This window comes from Neoarius graeffei, chromosome 26 (assembly GCF_027579695.1).
Source record: "Neoarius graeffei isolate fNeoGra1 chromosome 26, fNeoGra1.pri, whole genome shotgun sequence".
Classification (NCBI taxonomy): Eukaryota; Metazoa; Chordata; class Actinopteri; order Siluriformes; family Ariidae; genus Neoarius; species Neoarius graeffei.
In genome coordinates, this window is record NC_083594.1 from 8561215 (window position 1) to 8579440 (window position 18226).

Below are 18226 nucleotides of genomic sequence, written 5' to 3' on the forward strand. Positions count from 1 at the left end.
TCGGACTTGAACACTGGGGACTCGAGACTGGACTCGGACTCGAGGTTTAGTGACTTGACTACAACACCGTATCTAGGCAATAAGAAATGCATTAAGGAAAGTCCTCGAGGGCGAGTTGAAAACAGGATTTAAACTTAGCACTGCAGAGCAGTCAAAACATTTCTAACGGTTATTTTACTCAGACATAACAAACATTATCAAAAACAATAACAGCTGCTCCTCATGAGCCCAAATCTGAGGACACCACTGAGAGTCAACTGAACGGAGAGAAAGAGTCGAGGGACGAAGTGGACGAGAGCCAGAAAGACGAAAAGAACGGCGCTAAGGCGCGCTTCATGTTCAACATCGCAGACGGAGGCTTTACAGGTGAGTTTAAAACTAGCGTTCGCTCAATTTAAGATTAAATCCAGGACAGATGAGTGTCGTAGTCGGCGTTAAGTGGATTTGTTTTGTGTGTTTGTGTGCTTTCTCAGAGTTGCACACTTTGTGGCAGAATGAAGAACGAGTCGCTGTCTCATCCGGTAAGATGTATGACATCTGGCACCGGCGCCATGACTACTGGCTTTTGGCTGGCATTGTAACGTATCCTAAATTAACTCCTGCTGCTTGAAAGTGTTTTTGCTTTCTTAGCTGTTACTCCACAGTTTTAGTTTAGTTTTTCAGCTTAGTGTAATTCATTTCAGTTCAGTGCCGAGTTTCCCAAAAGCATCGTAGCACAAAGATCATCGTGAAATGGTGGAGCGAGTGGCACAATCAACACTCTCTCTCCTAGTTAAGCGTTAAGAGATTTTTGGGAATCCCACCACAGTTGAGTTAATTCAGCTCGATTTTTTAATTTCATTTTTAAAAAATAATTTAGCTAATCAAGATTATTTCAGCGTGATTTAGTTTCTTCATTTCAGTTTGGCTTGGTTTAGTTTAATTACTTAAGTTCAGTTCAGTTTAGTGAATTCTTTATTAATTTATTAATTACTTCATTTTAGGTTAGTTCAGATGAGTTTCATTACAACTCACTTCCAATTCGGTTACTTTAATCCAGTTTCGGTACGGTACTTCACTTCAGTGGAGTTGTTTCAGTTTAGTTAGCTGAGTTCACTTACGGGCGGCACAGTGGTGTAGTGGTTAGCGCTGTCGCCTCACAGCAAGAAGGTCCGGGTTCGAGCCCCGGGGCCGGCGAGGGCCTTTCTGTGCGGAGTTTGCATGTTCTCCCCGTGTCCGCGTGGGTTTCCTCCGGGTGCTCCGGTTTCCCCCACAGTCCAAAGACATGCAGGTTAGGTTAACTGGTGACTCTAAATTGAGCGTAGGTGTGAATGTGAGTGTGAATGGTTGTCTGTGTCTATGTGTCAGCCCTGTGATGACCTGGCGACTTGTCCAGGGTGTACCCCGCCTTTCGCCCGTAGTCAGCTGGGATAGGCTCCAGCTTGCCCGCGACCCTGTAGAACAGGATAAAGCGGCTAGAGATAATGAGATGAGATGAGTTCACTTACTTCAGTTCAGTTCAGTTTAATTACTTCATTGCACCTCAATTGTTACTTAAAGGTTCTGAGTGCAAAGTTGAATTCTGGCCAAAAATGTCGTATTTCTATTGCTGTTAGAGTTTCGAGATGTTTCGCTGCTGCACACACCGTGTATCCTGTGTGTAAATGTTTTGCCGAGATAAAAAGCGTCCCGTGGTTTATGATTCTGGAGACTGCTGACGCAAGTGAGCAACAATATCGCGTGACCACCGTAGGGCGCGTTTGACCTACTTTTAACCAAAACAAGTCCGCGTGGGTCAACATGGCGGATTCGGCTCTCCTGCCAACAGAAAAGAAAAGAAAAGCCTGCCTAGTGAGTGAAACTGCAAGATAAAGCAAGGCTATATGATGTGTCATTTTTCTGGACAGATAACTAAATTATTTTAGCTAGCGCTTAGCTACCTTGCCCTTAGAATGCACGGTTTCGACTCCACAGTAGCAAGTATGGAGTTATACACCGAATGTTTTGATCTTACAGAAAAAGAAAAACAAAAGCAGTAACGGAGAAAAGATGTATTCGTCTTTTGTTTCACGAATCTACAGTATTCAACAACAAGTTACATCCCTGCGACTCAAAACTCTCCGAGGTTGATGCAGAGTTACGATGTTTTCTTGGTGGCGTCGCCATCTTGGTGTGACGCAGTAATGCTAATTAGTTCAAGCTCCTGATGTTCGGCTGTTTCCGTAGGGCCGTCCTGTTTACCTCAAGAGGGAGGAAAACAGTCCCAAAATGTAGAAAAGCAATCCTCAGGACATCAAAATGATCACATCTTGTCCACATGATATTGTTGGATCAGTGAAAAATTGGCCAATGAGTAGATGTAGAAAAACGTTGCAGTAATATTTATGGTGAACAACGGTAGTGGTCAGAATTGAAGTGTCGCGGTAATGACGAGGAGTGCAGATTAGGGGTGGGCGATATGTATCGTCTGCGATGTCATCGTGAATGTTGTTTTGACGATGTGTAATTTTGCATTATCGAGTTTTTTTAATTAAGCCGCCAAAAATCAATACAGAGCGGAGCAGACCCGGTGCCAGACACGGACTGACGGACGGGCCTTGAATTGCTTTGGGGGGGCACACATTTTATACACCAAGCCAGGGCAACACAACTGTTTCTAGCAACCCAGAAGAGCAGCACAGACGTGACGAGTTAAATATTCTAAGAAACCTATAAAGCAACCAAAACAACTTTCCAAAATGTATCAAACATTGCTCAGCATATTAAAAGTTTTTTTTTTTTTTGCCCCGCTGGCCTCACAACACACAAAGCTGATTTTGGGTATCTACCGGAAGATGTCGTGATATGATCCCGTCCAGCAATAAAATGTGATTGGCTGAGACAGCTGCTCATTTACCCAGATACCATCTGAAGAAAAAATGCGATTGGTCGGTTGGTTCATTCCATGTCATTAACCCATTGGTTCCCAAGAAATATTAGTCCACGTTTATAGCAATGATCCAGAAATTATTACTAGTGTTTCTGTACTCACGGATAATAATGAATGAACCGATCAGCCGATTTCGAATAGTTTCAATACATTTTAAATTGAGCACATTTTTCTTTATTATTGTTATACTGAAAAACTTTGACTTGTAGTTTACGTTTTTTTTTTTGAGGGGAAAAAAAAAAGAACAAAGAAGAAGAAGCTGTGACGGGCTCCTATCAGGCCAAGTGCGGTCACTCGCCGGCCACTTTCAGGCATCTTTTTCGGATTAGTGAGACCAGACCCTCTGAAAATGAATGGGAAGATATCAATACTGGACTCTGTGAAAACTAACGGTCGCGAAGAGCATATGATTGAAATCGCCAAGAAAAGTTGAGGTTGGTTCTCATGACTCAGAAAAAGCTTTAAAATCCACTTTTCTCGTGGATTATTTTGACACTGCGCAGGCGCAGTACTTCTATAATGGCAGGAGAGGGACAGCGGAGCATGAAGCTGCAAGATGATTGGAAAGCTGTTGGTTCAGATCGACATATGATTGGTTGTTGGCAGCGGAACAGGCGGGATATTTGCAGACCCGTACTGCCGTCAGAGACGGTTGATTAGAATGTTTGCTGCCGTTACGAACTGTCAATTGAATTATTCATTTTTATTAATTTAAAGTTGTTTAAGAAAATAAATATGGCTTTTCCTTAAATACTTGTGTCACTGCAATGATTCTTTTAGTCACTGTAATTATTGTAATCTTTAAGCAAGTGTTTTTTTTTTTTAAATATCTTCAAAATATCGTTATCGTTAAAATCCTAAAAAATATCGAGATATTATTTTTTGCCCATCCCTAGTGCAGATATAACGCACTCGGACAGTACAGGTTGTGGAAGAGAAAGCATTATATTATGGCACTGTCTGAGGAGAGACGTGTTGAGTGCTCTAATGGCAGAAAGACAGAAGCTTTTTAGTTTCATAACTTCAGTTTAGTTTCAGTGAAGTGAATTCATTTCAAGTCAGTTTAGTTCAATTCAGTCAAGGTTTTTACTTCAGCTCAGTTCAGTTTAGTTCATTTCCTTTGCCAAGGAGGTTGTGTCTGTCTGTCTGTCTGTCTGTCTGTCTGTCTGTCTGTCTGTCTGTTAGCTGGATTGCGCAAATTCCTCCCAACCTATGAAGATTTCCATGAAACTTGGTGGAAGGGTGTAGCATGGGCCAATAACAAACCTGCTACATTCTGCTTCTATATATAGCTGATCCACGAATTTGGTTTCACGTTTACTAACATTGCAAGATATGATATTTGGCCCTGATGGAAGTTTGCGCTCAACATTGCCATACAGCTTAAATTTCAAGAGATGGTAGTAAAGTTCGGTAGTTAAAAACATAGCCAGTGTAGAAATATGACGGCTCCATATTGCAATCCGCATTCACAGGTCGGAGTAATCCTCTGGGATTCACATGTAGGGCACAAAATCCTAACAGTTTTGGGACATATAAAGTGGTTGCGGTTGCGGATTTGCATGTCATAGAAGAGTCGAGGATTGCCGATTGGCGGAGGTCTGCGTTGTCCGAGTGCCTTTCTAGATTCAGTTTAGTGACTTTAGTTCGGTTCAAATTAGTTTTGTTTGTCCAGTAGACAAAATATATTTGTTTATTTAGCAGTTATTAGCTCATCCGGCTGACAGGTGATGAGCTTATGCCTTCATGTGTTGTCCATCGTCCGTCCGGTGTTGTCCACATTTCACAAAAATCACTTCTTCTCTCTCAATTCTTCACCGATTTTGATTCTTTCTCTCATGAAGGTAGAGGTACCAAGGGTGCATATAACTTCTACCCAGATATGCTTAATTACAATTATTAATGAAATTATGGACTAATTAAGCCTTAATGTCTTGCAGTTCAACAAAAATCGCTTCTTCTCGGTCAATTCGTTGCCGTTTTGGATTCTTTCTGGCAAACAGCTCCATATTCCTAGGGTGTACATAGCTTCTATATATACTGTAGTGTATATACAGTGGTGCTTGAAAGTTTGTGAACCCTTTAGAATTTTCTATATTTCTGCATAAATATGACCTAAAATATCATCAGATTTCCACACAAGTCCTAAAAGTAGATAAAGAGAACCCAGTTAAACAAATGAGACAAAAATATTATACTTGGTCATTTATTTATTGAGGAAAATGATCCAATATTACATATCTGTGAGTGGCAAAAGTATGTGAACCTCTAGGATTAGCAGTTAATTTGAAGGTGAGATTAGAGTCAGGTGTTTTCAATCAATGGGATGACAATCAGGTGTGAGTGGGCACCCTGTTTTATTTAAAGAACAGGGATCTATCAAAGTCTGATCTTCACAACACATGTTTGTGGAAGTGTATCATGGCATGAACAAAGGAGATTTCTGAGGACCTCAGAAAAAGCGTTGTTGATGCTCATCAGGCTGGAAAAGGTTACAAAACCATCTCTAAAGAGTTTGGACTCCACCAATCCACAGTCAGACAGATTGTGTACAAATGGAGGAAATTCAAGACCATTGTTACCCTCCCCAGGAGTGGTCAACCAACAAAGATCATTCCAAGAGCAAGGCGTGTAATAGTCGGCGAGGTCATAAAGGACCCCAGGGTAACTTCTAAGCAACTGAAGGCCTCTCTCACATTGGCTAATGTTAATGTCCATGAGCCCACCATCAGGAGAACACTGAACAACAATGGTGTGCATGGCAGGGTTGCAAGGAGAAAGCCACTGCACTCCAAAAAGAACATTGCTGCTCATCTGCAGTTTGCTAAAGATCACATGGACAAGCCAGAAGGCTGTTGGAAAAATGTTTTGTGGATGGATGAGACCCAAATAGAACTTTTTGGTTTAAATGAGAAGTGTTATGTTTGGATAAAGGAAAACATTGCATTCCAGCATAAGAACCTTATCCCATCTGTGAAACATGGTGGTGGTAGTGTCATGGTTTAGGCCTGTTTTGCTGCATCTGGGCTAGGACGGCTTACTATCATTGATGAAACAATGAATTCTGAATTATACCAGTGAATTCTAAAGGAAAATGTCAGGACATCTGTCCATGAACTGAATCTGAAGAGAAGGTGGGTCATGCAGCAAGACAACGACCCTCAGCACACAAGTCGTTCTACCAAAGAATGGTTAAAGAAGAATAAAGTTAATGTTTTGGAATGGCCAAGTCAAAGTCCTGACCTTAATCCAATCAAAATGTTGTGGAAGGACCTGAAGCGAGCAGTTCATGTGAGGAAACCCACCAACATCCCAGAGTTGAAGCTGTTCTGTATGGAGGAATGGACTAAAATTCCTCCAAGCCGGTGTGCAGGACTGATCAACAGTTACCGGAAACATTTAGTTGCAGTTATTGCTGCACAAGGGGGTCACACCAGATACTGAAAGCAAAGGTTCACATACTTTTGCCACTCACAGATATGTAATATTGGATCATTTTTCTCAATAAATAAATGGCCAAGTATAATATTTTTGTCTCATTTGTTTAACTGGGTTCTCTTTATCTACTTTTAGGACTTGTGTGAAAATCTGATGATGTTTTAGGTCATATTTATGCAGAAATATCGAAAATTCTAAAGGGTTCACAAACTTTCAAGCACCAGTGTAGCTTGCAACATTTATTGCACGAGGTCCACTTTAGATCGTTCCTTCTGGACTAGACAGGGCTGGAGTGAGCTACGCCGTCATTGACGGTCTCGGTTAGCATTCCCAAGATGTCCCTGTGTCCTTAGCAGAGGTTTGTTACCTCTTCCGTTGCCATATTTCTTATCAATAAATGAAAGAATTTTACAACTATGTATACTAACAGCCTCACCCCCGCCTATACACCCCTCAGCAATTTTTTTTTTTTTGGTTTGTTTAATTATGCACTGTGTGAAACTAAACAAAATGGCATGAGCAAATAGGTGTGAAAAAGCTCTTAGTTACTTCAGGTCAGTTCAGTTGCTTGTTATAATATTACCCATATGTGAGCCCTTGACTACATCTGCGTGTCTCAGTCATGGCTACGCTCGCTGGCAGGACATCCAGAACGACCCACGCTATGCCATCCTCAACGAGCCCTTCAAGACTGAGATGAACAAAGGCAACTACTTGGAGATGAAGAACAAGTTCCTGGCACGGAGGTTCAAGGTCAGTTCAATTGGACCCAAATTGTTCAGGGGGAAAAAAAATTGCACTACTTAAGAAACATCTTTCTGTTCACCTTAGCTGTTGGAGCAGGCCCTGGTGATTGAAGAGCAGTTAAGACGGGCAGCTTATCTGAACATGACGCAGGACTCCACACACCCAGCCATGGCGCTGAACACACGTTTCGCCGAGGTCGAGTGTCTGGCCGAGTCGCACCAGCACCTCTCGAAAGAATCTCTGGCTGGAAACAAGCCAGCGAATGCTGTCCTTCACAAAGGTTCACTGATGGGTGCCGTATTGTTCCACGTTGCTCTGTTTAATCTCTCGAGCATCAAGCCATTCTAACTTTCACGTTCTGTTTCTGCCAGTGCTGAATCAGCTGGAAGAACTGCTGAGTGACATGAAGGCCGACGTTACCAGGCTGCCGTCCATGCTCTCCCGCATCCCTCCTGTATCCGCCCGACTCCACATGTCTGAGAGGAGCATCCTGAGCCGTCTCACCAACCGTGAGCCTCAACCCCAGCAGGTCAGAATCAGGTCTCTTCATGAAAAGATCATATCACTCGTCTGGAAGGACAGGATGGAAGGAATATAATACTTGCACTGGATTTGTTGTAGGATAATCAGTGAACAAAATATTTCGAAGTGTCCTACTCCTCTTATACCACTACAGTTTGGCAACAATTATTCATTTATATTTATCTAAAAAAAACCAATACATTGTATTTTACATTTAGTTATCACTTACATTATAACAGCTATTATTACATCCACGTTCACTGGATATGAGCAATCGCACGCTCTGATTGGCTGCTCTACTACTAGGCTATCAGCTCATATACGGTGAGTAGAGAAAAACAAAATGGCAGAGCGTGTTACTGAACCAACCAAGGACAAAATAAAAACTCTACTCAAAAACAAACCCCAAAAAATACAAAAAAAAGGAACAAAGTGTGGAATAAAAGTATTTCATGGTAAGAACGTATCTTTTTTTTTTTTTAATTTTCCAGGAATTATTATTATTATCACATTTTTCACAAATTGCTCCTGTGATTTCGCCGGTTTGTTTACATTCTTCATCATTAAAGTTTGTTGAATTTTTTTAGACTGGTTCAAAAGCTCAAAGAAGTTTAAAATTACAGAACTGTAATGTCCAAGGAAGAATTAAATAAATGTCTAAAGCTGTTCTATACCTCGACAGCAAGACGGCACTTTCTACAAAAATGCAACACTAAAGTCAATTCGTGCAGCCATCGATAGGTTTTTAAGAAGTCCGCCTAAGCGGAAATTATTTTGTCGGACGTTTTGTATAAAGTTTTTATTTATCGAATATGCAAAATATAAAAATGCTCTCTTTCTCAAAATCCAGTGAATGTGGATAGAATAAAACAGTTATTCCACTCAATCTCGTCGTACATGGATTATAGCCGACTCAGTGCTACGCACCTCATCGACTATCAGCTCGTGTACAACTCAAATTTCATGGAATAACTGTTAACTGTAGATACTGTTTTCCTTTACATTCTCTTGAAATGCAACCTGACATATTAGTGAGAACCTGCACAGTATAAACTCCTCCCTCCTGAAGACTTTCCCATGGTGGAAAACCGTTATAAAGTGCCGACACTGGAGACTCCTTCTCTAAATGTTCCATACACATCTCCTTCAGAAAGATTCACCATATCAATGAGTATATGTTTTGTTTTTTGTCTTACTTTTTGGATGTTCCACAGCATTAATTATATACGTAACTATAAATGATAAAAAGTAGAATTTAATAAATAAAAACTTGTAATCGTCATACATGTCAACCTTTGGTCAATCAAACCTGTATAACCAACCTCCAAAATCCGTATTTCCCTTATAAAATCCGTATAACATGCAAATTAAAATAATTTACCTAAAATTTGAATGATAATTAACAATGATATATCCAAGTTACTTTTTATTCAATATTAATAACAATAAACCTTCAGAATGAATACAAAGCTCCAATGTTTGACAAAAACACAAAGTGTTATCAGCGAAGTTACGAAGGAAATACTTCGTTGTTTGGAGACAGGTTTCACCGAGCGGCTATTATGCGCGAGACTTCATATTAGCCACAAAGTCAGGAAAATCTGTTCGTAAAATTACGTTATAATGACCAAATACAATGAAAAGTATTTTTCCAGTCTCACCTGTGAAAGGTAATCCCATGTGATCTCGTTTGGACGGTAAACCTGTTGGTACAGTTAAACGCAGCACATGAATGAGGCATCTTTATTCTCGGCTACTGTCTAGACGCTATACCAGAGACGGTTGAAGAATCTCCACTTTGCCACATCCAATATGGCGGCGAGGATGACGTATGATTCTACGCAGAAGGCGGCGTCTATGTTTATATGTCTATGACTTCGCGGTTGGCGGGATTCTCGCAATGCGGTGTGCGCATGATCAAAAGTGGAACGAAGTCTCGCTACCACAAGATAACGCGCGATTTCATAAGACTCTTTACTGGCTGTCTGTGGTGTACAGTACGTTTGTAAATGTTATGCGCTCTTTAATCATTGTGGGAATTGATTATAGCTCTAAATAAATATTGAAGTTTTTTTAAAGAATCCGTATAACTTTATTTATACGCCCGTATACTATGTTTATTGAATCAAATCCGTATAAAATACGGACATTCCGTATAGGTTGACATGTATGAATCGTGGATGTTTACAGTAACTCCAATTTGCATCAGGCTTCATCACATGACCCTGTCATTGATTGATTATTTAAATAATATTGGCTGGCTTTTTTTCGTGGTATATCAGATATATTCCATTCAGCTAGCATGATACTGAACGAGTCGAAGACGAGTAGCTGAAAGGAATATATCTGATATACCACGAAAAAAAGCCAGCCAATATTATTATTATTATTATACATACACATTCCTTTCGGGTGTTCAATGCGTCTTTCTCTTTCAAAATTCTCTCAAAATCTTCCGTCTTTAACAAAGCAAACCTGGCAGCCATGTTTATTTACAAATTGTCACAATCGCTCACTAGTGCGGAAGTTTAACGTCTCCGATGTGTCTCTTTTCCAGTTTTTTAATGTCTGTTGGTATGTTTTTCTCTTGTAAATATGCGCGAAGAATACCTAACAAAGTTTTGGTAGCCTTTCAGTTGTTCAATGCGTCTTTCTCTTTCCTGGCGAACAAAGAAATGCTTCCGCACATGCGCAGCAGAAAACTTTCTCATTGGATATTTGCATCAGCTCCGATGTGTGACGTCATGTTGTCTTGACAACGTGCAATATCGTAAACCATATTCAACGCTCATTCTCCATTGGGTAATGCATGTAGGATAAGCGATATGCTAACGATGTTGCATGATATCAAACCAAATGAATGAAACCCGCGAGAAGGGAATAGAACACATTTTTATTCCATCGAAAAAGTGTCCTGTATATATAATTTACTACAGCAGCACACCCTCGAGTGTTTAATTCCTCTATATTGCGTAATCTTAGTTTTTCTAGCGGAGTGGCATTCTGAATTTTTTTCAGTCATTTGAGTTTTGTGCTGATTTTTCCACCGTGTGTGTGTGTGTGTGTGTGTGTACTCAGCCTTTTCCACAGGGATCTTTTGCCTGCTCTTCAATGTACAGTAACAGTTTTGGAGGGGGATTTCGAGGTCCTGCTGGAGCTGCCATGGTTAACTACAGCCAGATGCCCCTGGGGCCGTACGTTAGTGGTGAGTATCTTCTGACTGAACAGTAGTCCAGCTTCACAAAATATCAGTATCTTTCAAATAAAGTTATCTACACTCATAAAGCGATACACTGCAACTCCAACCTCATGCACACTTAATGTTGATTACCTCCGCCAACTGTGGTGGAGGTTGTGTTTTCGCCTCTGTTTGTTTGTTTGTTCCCAACGCAATGCAAAAAGTAGTGAACAGATTTGGATGAAATTTGGTGGAAAGATGATCCATGGGCTAAGGAGCAATTTATTAGATCTTGATACAAATCCGGATATGTACACTACCGTTCAAAAGTTTGGGGTCACTTTGAAATGTCCTTATTTTTGAAAGAAAAGCACTGTTCTTTTCAATGAAGATCACTTTAAACTAATCAGAAATCCACTCTATACATTGCTAATGTGGTAAATGACTATTCTAGCTGCAAATGTCTGGTTTTTGGTGCAATATCTCCATAGGTGTATAGAGGCCCATTTCCAGCAACTCTCACTCCAGTGTTCTAATGGTACAATGTGTTTGCTCATTGCCTCAGAAGGCTAATGGATGATTAGAAAACCCTTGTACAATCATGTTAGCACAGCTGAAAACAGTTGAGCTCTTTAGAGAAGCTATAAAACTGACCTTCCTTTGAGCAGATTGAGTTTCTGGAGCATCACATTTGTGGGGTCGATTAAATGCTCAAAATGGCCAGAAAAATGTCTTGACTATATTTTCTATTCATTTTACAACTTATGGTGGTAAATAAAAGTGTGACTTTTCATGGAAAACACAAAATTGTCTGGGTGACCCCAAACTTTTGAATGGTAGTGTATGCGGATCCAGCTTTTTTTTTTTTTTGTCTGTTCCCAACGTAACCCAAAAAGTAGTGAACGGATTTGGATGAAATTTGGTGGACAGCTTTAGTATTATCCTAGGTTCAAGTTATTTGATTTTGATGCTGATAGCATGTGGCTTAGTGGAGGTATGCACTCTATCAAGTGCCCTTCTAGTTTAAGACGTTTTTTAGGAAAATATACTGTGGAATGTAAACCTGTGACGAGATTATCCCAATTTTTATTACTACTGTAATGACGATGTATAGCATTTTTTTAAAAACAATTTTAAAAACCTTTCAAGCCAACTGTCTGCATGTGAGCTGGATTTAGAGAACATCATGCAACAACAGTGACATATCTCGGCAAATGAATTTTTCTGATAATTTTGGTTGTCAAATTTAGAATAAAACACCTTTTCACACCTGTGCTGTGTCCAAAATCACTCACTACTCACTGTATAGTGGACTATATAGTGAGTTCGCCATTTTGTAGTGCTGTCCGAATGTATAGTGAGAATTATTACACCCTATAGAGTGGACTCATACTGTAGTATTCCACAATGCACCGTGAAAAGTAGTGTACAACCGATGGTCAGTAACCAAGCGATATATACCATCATGCATTGCGGTCGCGCTGAAAGAAAAATGGCAAATGACAGAATAAAAGTTCTAGTGCAGAGCGAGGAATTAATCAAAAGCCTCAAATTTGATTGAATTAAAGGCAGCGGCAAAGAAGAAAGAAAGTATTCAGCCTTGATTTTAAAGAACTGAAAGATGCAGCAGACACAAAGTACTCTGTATTTATTAATGTGGGAAGGACGCGGTGTATAATATGTATTTATTATTTTGAAAACCCACCAGCCGACTGATCCGACATGTTTTAATTGCGCAACAGTAATGACGTAAATAGCAGCATGGCGGATTAGTGTCCGAAAGTGTTTTTTTTTTTCCTTTTCATTTTACCAATGAGCTCACTATATAGTCCTCTATAGAGAATTCCCTAGATAGTGAGTAAGGTGTAGTGAACGAGTGAGTGATTTCGGACACAGGGCTGGACATAGCTCTCAAATACTTTATTTGCCAGAAAACTGGAACCTTGTATTTTCCTCTGGTCGAGTTTGAATAAACTAAGAAAACTTAATCCATGCACAAAATGAAATGTCTAACTTTAGTCTGTATATCCAGTTCTGTAGATTTTGTCGCAATTAGCTAATATCCGAGGCCTTTGTAGGCTGAATTTGCATTTGAATTTGTCCATCAGTGAGTGCGTTTACATGCACATACGTAGAGAAAATCGAATTTCTGCCATAGATCGACTGAAATCGAAGTTCTAAATGCCATGGATACACCTTAGCTCGGCTGAAATCGAAACGAACTGGATTTCTCGTAATCGAGCTACGCGACCTAGATTATGCGATTGTAGCCGAGCTACTTAGTGCATGTAACCCTATCGAGCTACGTAGTCGAGCTACTTACTTTCCTTCCGGAAGTGACGAGTGACGAGACCACAAGCGGGAAACACAACAGCCTCGGTCGGCATGACAACAGTAGTAGTAGCAAGCAGAAGAAGAGGTCAGGAGGAACAAGGAGACAAAAAACAAAAACAATTGAACTTTTTGTGTGTTTATTAAGACATAAGTTAAATTGTAAGCAAAAAAATGGACTTTAGAAAAATATACAATTGTGCAAAATAAGTTGTCTTGCAAAACAGTGGTCTGTGCAGGACAGTTTGTAGCCAACAGGTGGCAATGACATGTGGTGTGAATGTAACGTGGAAATCACTCCTCTTCTTCATGACGACAACCGGAAGTGTACCAACACGATGGGGTGTGTAGCGCCACCTGTGGCTTGGGTGCACAATGTACCTCACACAATAGCTCGATTTCCTTGTGTGCATGTAGGATTGGATTTCTCTGGCACCCCTGCTGGGACCCTTAGCTCGATTACCGACAGCAGCTCGATTTGGATGTGCATGTAAACGCACTGAGTGATTTAGCCCTTCTCAAGAGTGACTTGTAGTTCCAGCGCTCTCTGCTGTTTAACAGGTGAATTGCAATGGCAGAGAAAAATGTAGACAAGCCACCCATGCGACCTGATGCAGGAGATACAACGATGTATTAGAGACAATTGTAGGTTAAAAAATAAAGAGCTGAAGGAGGGGTAATGTTCCGAGGAAAAGAAACTCAGGATTTCTGATATTACAGTCACAAATTTGTGATGAAAAAAAAAAAACCTTGGAAAAAATAGTTTTTCACTTTGAAAAACTTAGGGTTGATTACTGCAATGGCCTTTTCACAGGCCTGTCAAAAAAGACCACCAAACGACTTCAGGTGATTCAAAATGCAGCGGCGAGGGTTCTCAGACGAACAAAAAGAACAGAGCACATTACTCCAATTCTAAGGTCCCTTCACTGGCTTCCAGTAAGCTACAGAATTGACTTTAAAGCATTGCTGCTGGTGTACAAATCTCTAAGGGTGTATTCAGACCAGGATAGTTCGATAGTTCACTTGCTTTGGTCCGAACCAAATGGTTTTTTTATTTTTTCATTTTGGTGCGGTTCGCTTTCACACTGTACATTTTAGTAAGCCGACCAAAATCTGTCAACAAAGCCACGCGCCCTGAGGTCGTTCAGCTATTGGTCAGAGACGACACGCGCACAAAGCGTTAAGCTCAAAAGTAGTCATGGAGGCTTTCCGTGCTGCTATTCTTTTTAATGTCATCAAAGCTATATGTTTTTTCCAGTTTTTACTGTTTTCACAATTGTGCGATTACTATGCTGTTGTACAAGTAATTTATCAACGACGACGACAAAGGGCAAGGAGGCTACGGAGGATAGCGCTGATGAGCGCACATCATGTTGTGACAGTTCTGGCTCTTCACGCAAGACGGAGGAGGTATGTGTCGGGATATTCGCCTTATCCATCGTAATAGATGAATTTCTTTTTTGCGTCGCTAGTACCACCACTTTTTGAAAGAATGTCCCTGATTTTAATGTAGGTCTGACGGAGTTTCTTCACTTTTAGCCGACATTGTTCTGGGGAGCGCGTGAACCCCTTCTCCTTCATTTTCTCACTGAATACAGCAAACACGTCGGCATTTTTGTGTGTTCTCTCCAAAAGCTCAGATATGTGGACATCTGCCCATATATCCACAAGGGTACGCGTTTCTTCCTCGGCCCACGTTTGTCCCCTACTCATTTTTTGTACTCTGTAGTCTAGCCTACCACTGGTCTGAATGACTGAACGACTGTTGTAAGGTTCCCTTGACAATCGAAACAGTGTTTGCGCTTTGCGGTGGAGTGTCAAGACTCTGTTTCCCATAATGCTCGACAAACGACGGAAGCTCCCGAGGTACAAAAAAGCAAAACTGTCAGATTAGGTCCGGTCTGCTTTCACACCTCCAAAAGGTCCGCACCAGGGTTCCTTTGGTCTGGACCGAGTCCGACCTTGCAGCTCGGTCTCGGTCCGCTTGTTTGGTCCGGACCAGAGTTCGGTGGTTTGTATTCAGACCAACACAAAAGGTCCGGACCAAGAGAAATTTGGTTCGTTTGGTCGTTTGGTCCGGACCAAACAACGTACGTAGGTGTGAATACGCCCTAAATGGTACAGGGCCCAATTACCTCTCTGATATGTTGCGGTGGCCTAACCCAATCAGATCTACCAGATCACAGCAGCAAAATTTACTGGTAAAACCTGTTGTTAAAACAAAGTGTGTTGAAGCAGCTTTTAGCTACTATGCAGTACAGCTATGGAACCAACTCCCAGAGGACATCAAAAATGCTCCTGCTGTTGGCAGCTTCAAATCTAGACTAAAGACCAAGCTGTTTTCAGATGCTTTCTGCTAACTGATAAATATCATCTTTACATGTTTTAAACTTTACTTAACTTTTACAGTCTCTGCATGTTTTAAACTTTACTTAACTTTTATTCCATTTTATTCTGCTGTTTTTTACTGAACTTTTACTTTGTTTTATTATTTTATTTCTAATATTGTTTAATTCTTATTATGTTTTTTCTCTCTTCTTCCCCCTTTATTTTATGTAATTTTATTTTCTATTGTTTACTGTTTTGCTTTTACCTCTGTAAAGCACATTGAACTGCCACTGTGTATGAAATGCGCTATAGAAATAAACTTGCCTTGCCTTGCCTTTGAAAGTTCGGATCAACATCATCACACCACAAACGCCACGGCTGAGTCAAGAGTTATAGGGAGCGCAGTCTTTCCTCCTCAACTGCGCAGTATAAAAGCATACATGTCAACCTATACGGAATGTCCGTATTTTATACAGATTTGATTCAATAAACGTAGTATACGGGCGTATAAATAAAGTTATACGGATTCTTTAAAAAAAACTTCAATATTTATTTAGAGCTATAATCAATTCCCACGATGATAAAAGAGCGCATAACATTTACAAACGTACTGTACACCACAGCCAGCCAGTAAAGAGTCTTATGAAATCGCGCGTTATCTTGTGGTAGCGAGACTTCGTTCCACTTTTGATCATGCGCACACTGCATTGCGAGAATCCCACTAACCGGGAAGTCAAACATATAAACATAGACGCCACCTTCTGCGTAGAATCATACGTCATCCTCGCCGCCATATTGGATGTGGCAAAGTGGAGATTCTTCACCCGTCTCTGGTATAGCGTCTAGACAGTAGCCGAGAATAAAGATGCCTCATTCATGTGCTGCGTTTAACTGTACCAACAGGTTTACCGTCCAAACGAGATCACATGGGATTACCTTTCACAGGTGAGACTGGAAAAATACTTTTCATTGTATTTGGTCATTATAACGTAATTTTACGAACAGATTTTCCTGACTTTGTGGCTAATATGAAGTCTCGTGCATAATAGCCGCTCGGTGAAACCTGTCTCCAAACAACGAAGTATTTCCTTCGTAACTACGCTGATAACACTTTGTGTTTTTGTCAAACATTGGAGCTTTGTATTCATTCTGAAGGTTTATTGTTATTAATATTGAATAAAAAGTAACTGGGATATATCATTGTTAATTATCATTCAAATTTTAGGTAAATTATTTTAATTTGCATCTTATACGGATTTTATAAGGGAAATATGGATTTTGGAGGTTGGTTATACAGGTTTGATTGACCAAAGGTTGACATGTATGTAAAAGAATAAAGACTTTCTGGCTTTTTAATCTCAGAAATTCTGAGGTTTTTTCGCAGAATATTCAGCTACTCGTCTTTCACTCGTTCAATATCATGCTAGCTGAATGGAATATATCTGATATACCACTCAACACCAGCCAATATTATTTAAATATGTCCAGAGGTGGACAGTAATGAAGTGCATTTACTTGACTACTGTACTTACAGTGGTGCTTGAAAGTTTGTGAACCCTTTAGAATGTTCTATATTTCTGCATAAATATGACCTAAAACATCATCAGATTTTCACACAAGTCCTAAAAGTAGATAAAGAGAACCCAGTTAAACAAATGAGACCAAAATATTATACTTGGTCATTTATTTATTGAGGAAAATGATCCAATATTACAGATCTGTGAGGGGCAAAAGTATGTGAACCTTTGCTTTCAGTATCTGGTGTGACCCCCTTGTGCAGCAATAACTGCAACTAAGCATTTGCAGTAACTGTTGATCAGTCCTGCACACCGGCTTGGAGGAATTTTAGCCCGTTCCCCCATACAGAACAGCTTCAACTCTGGGATGTTGGCGGGTTTCCTCACATGAACTGCTCGCTTCAGGTCCTTCCACAACATTTCAATTGGATTAAGGTCAGGACTTTGACTTGGCCGTTCCAAAACATGAACTTTATTCTTCTTTAACCATTCTTTGATAGAACCACTTGTGTGCTTAGGGTCGTTGTCTTGCTGCATGACCCACCTTCTCTTGAGATTCAGTTCATGGACAGACGTCCTGACATTTTCCTTTAGAATTCGCTGGTATAATTCAGAATTCATTGTTCCATCAATGATGGCAAGCCGTCCTGGTCCAGATGCAGCAAAACAGGCCCAAACCATGATACTACCACCACCATGTTTCACAGATGGGATCAGGTTCTTATGCTGGAATGCAGTGTTTTCCTTTCTCCAAACATAACGCTTCTCATTTAAACCAAAAAATTCTATTTTGGTCTCATCTTTCCACAAACCATTTTTCCAACAGCCTTCTGGCTTGTCCACATGATCTTTAGCAAAGTGCAGACAAGCAGCAATGTTCTTTTTGGAGAGCAGTGGCTTTCTCCTTGCAACCCTGCCATGCACACCATTGTTGTTCAGTGTTCTCCTGATGGTGGACTCATGAACATTAACATTAACCAATGTGAGAGAGGCCTTCAGTTGCTTATAAGTTACCCTGGGGTCCTTTATGACCTTGCCGACTATTACACACCTTGCTCTTGGAGTGATCTTTGTTGGTCGACCACTCCTGGGGAGGGTAACAATGGTCTTGAATTTCCTCCATTTGTACACAATCTGTCTGACTGTGGATTGGTGGAGTCCAAACTCTTTAGGGATGGTTTTGTAACCTTTTCCAGCCTGATGAGCATCAACAACGCTTTTTCTGAGGTCCTCAGAAATCTCTTTTGTTCATGCCAT

At 40.4% G+C, this 18226-nt stretch overlaps 1 protein-coding gene across 3 annotated transcripts in view; it reads left to right on the forward strand.

The window, feature by feature from the left end:
• The window catches only part of chd5 (chromodomain helicase DNA binding protein 5), a 135624-nt gene that overhangs the window by 114597 nt on the left and 2801 nt on the right, over positions 1-18226 (forward strand). For all 3 annotated transcript variants that reach the window (XM_060910648.1, XM_060910649.1, XM_060910650.1), the window contains 6 exons: positions 214-366; positions 474-582; positions 6967-7099; positions 7178-7373; positions 7465-7622; positions 10694-10820. In XM_060910648.1, the coding sequence (XP_060766631.1) occupies positions 214-366; positions 474-582; positions 6967-7099; positions 7178-7373; positions 7465-7622; positions 10694-10820 (876 nt within the window). The remainder of the gene's footprint in view (positions 1-213; positions 367-473; positions 583-6966; positions 7100-7177; positions 7374-7464; positions 7623-10693; positions 10821-18226) is intronic.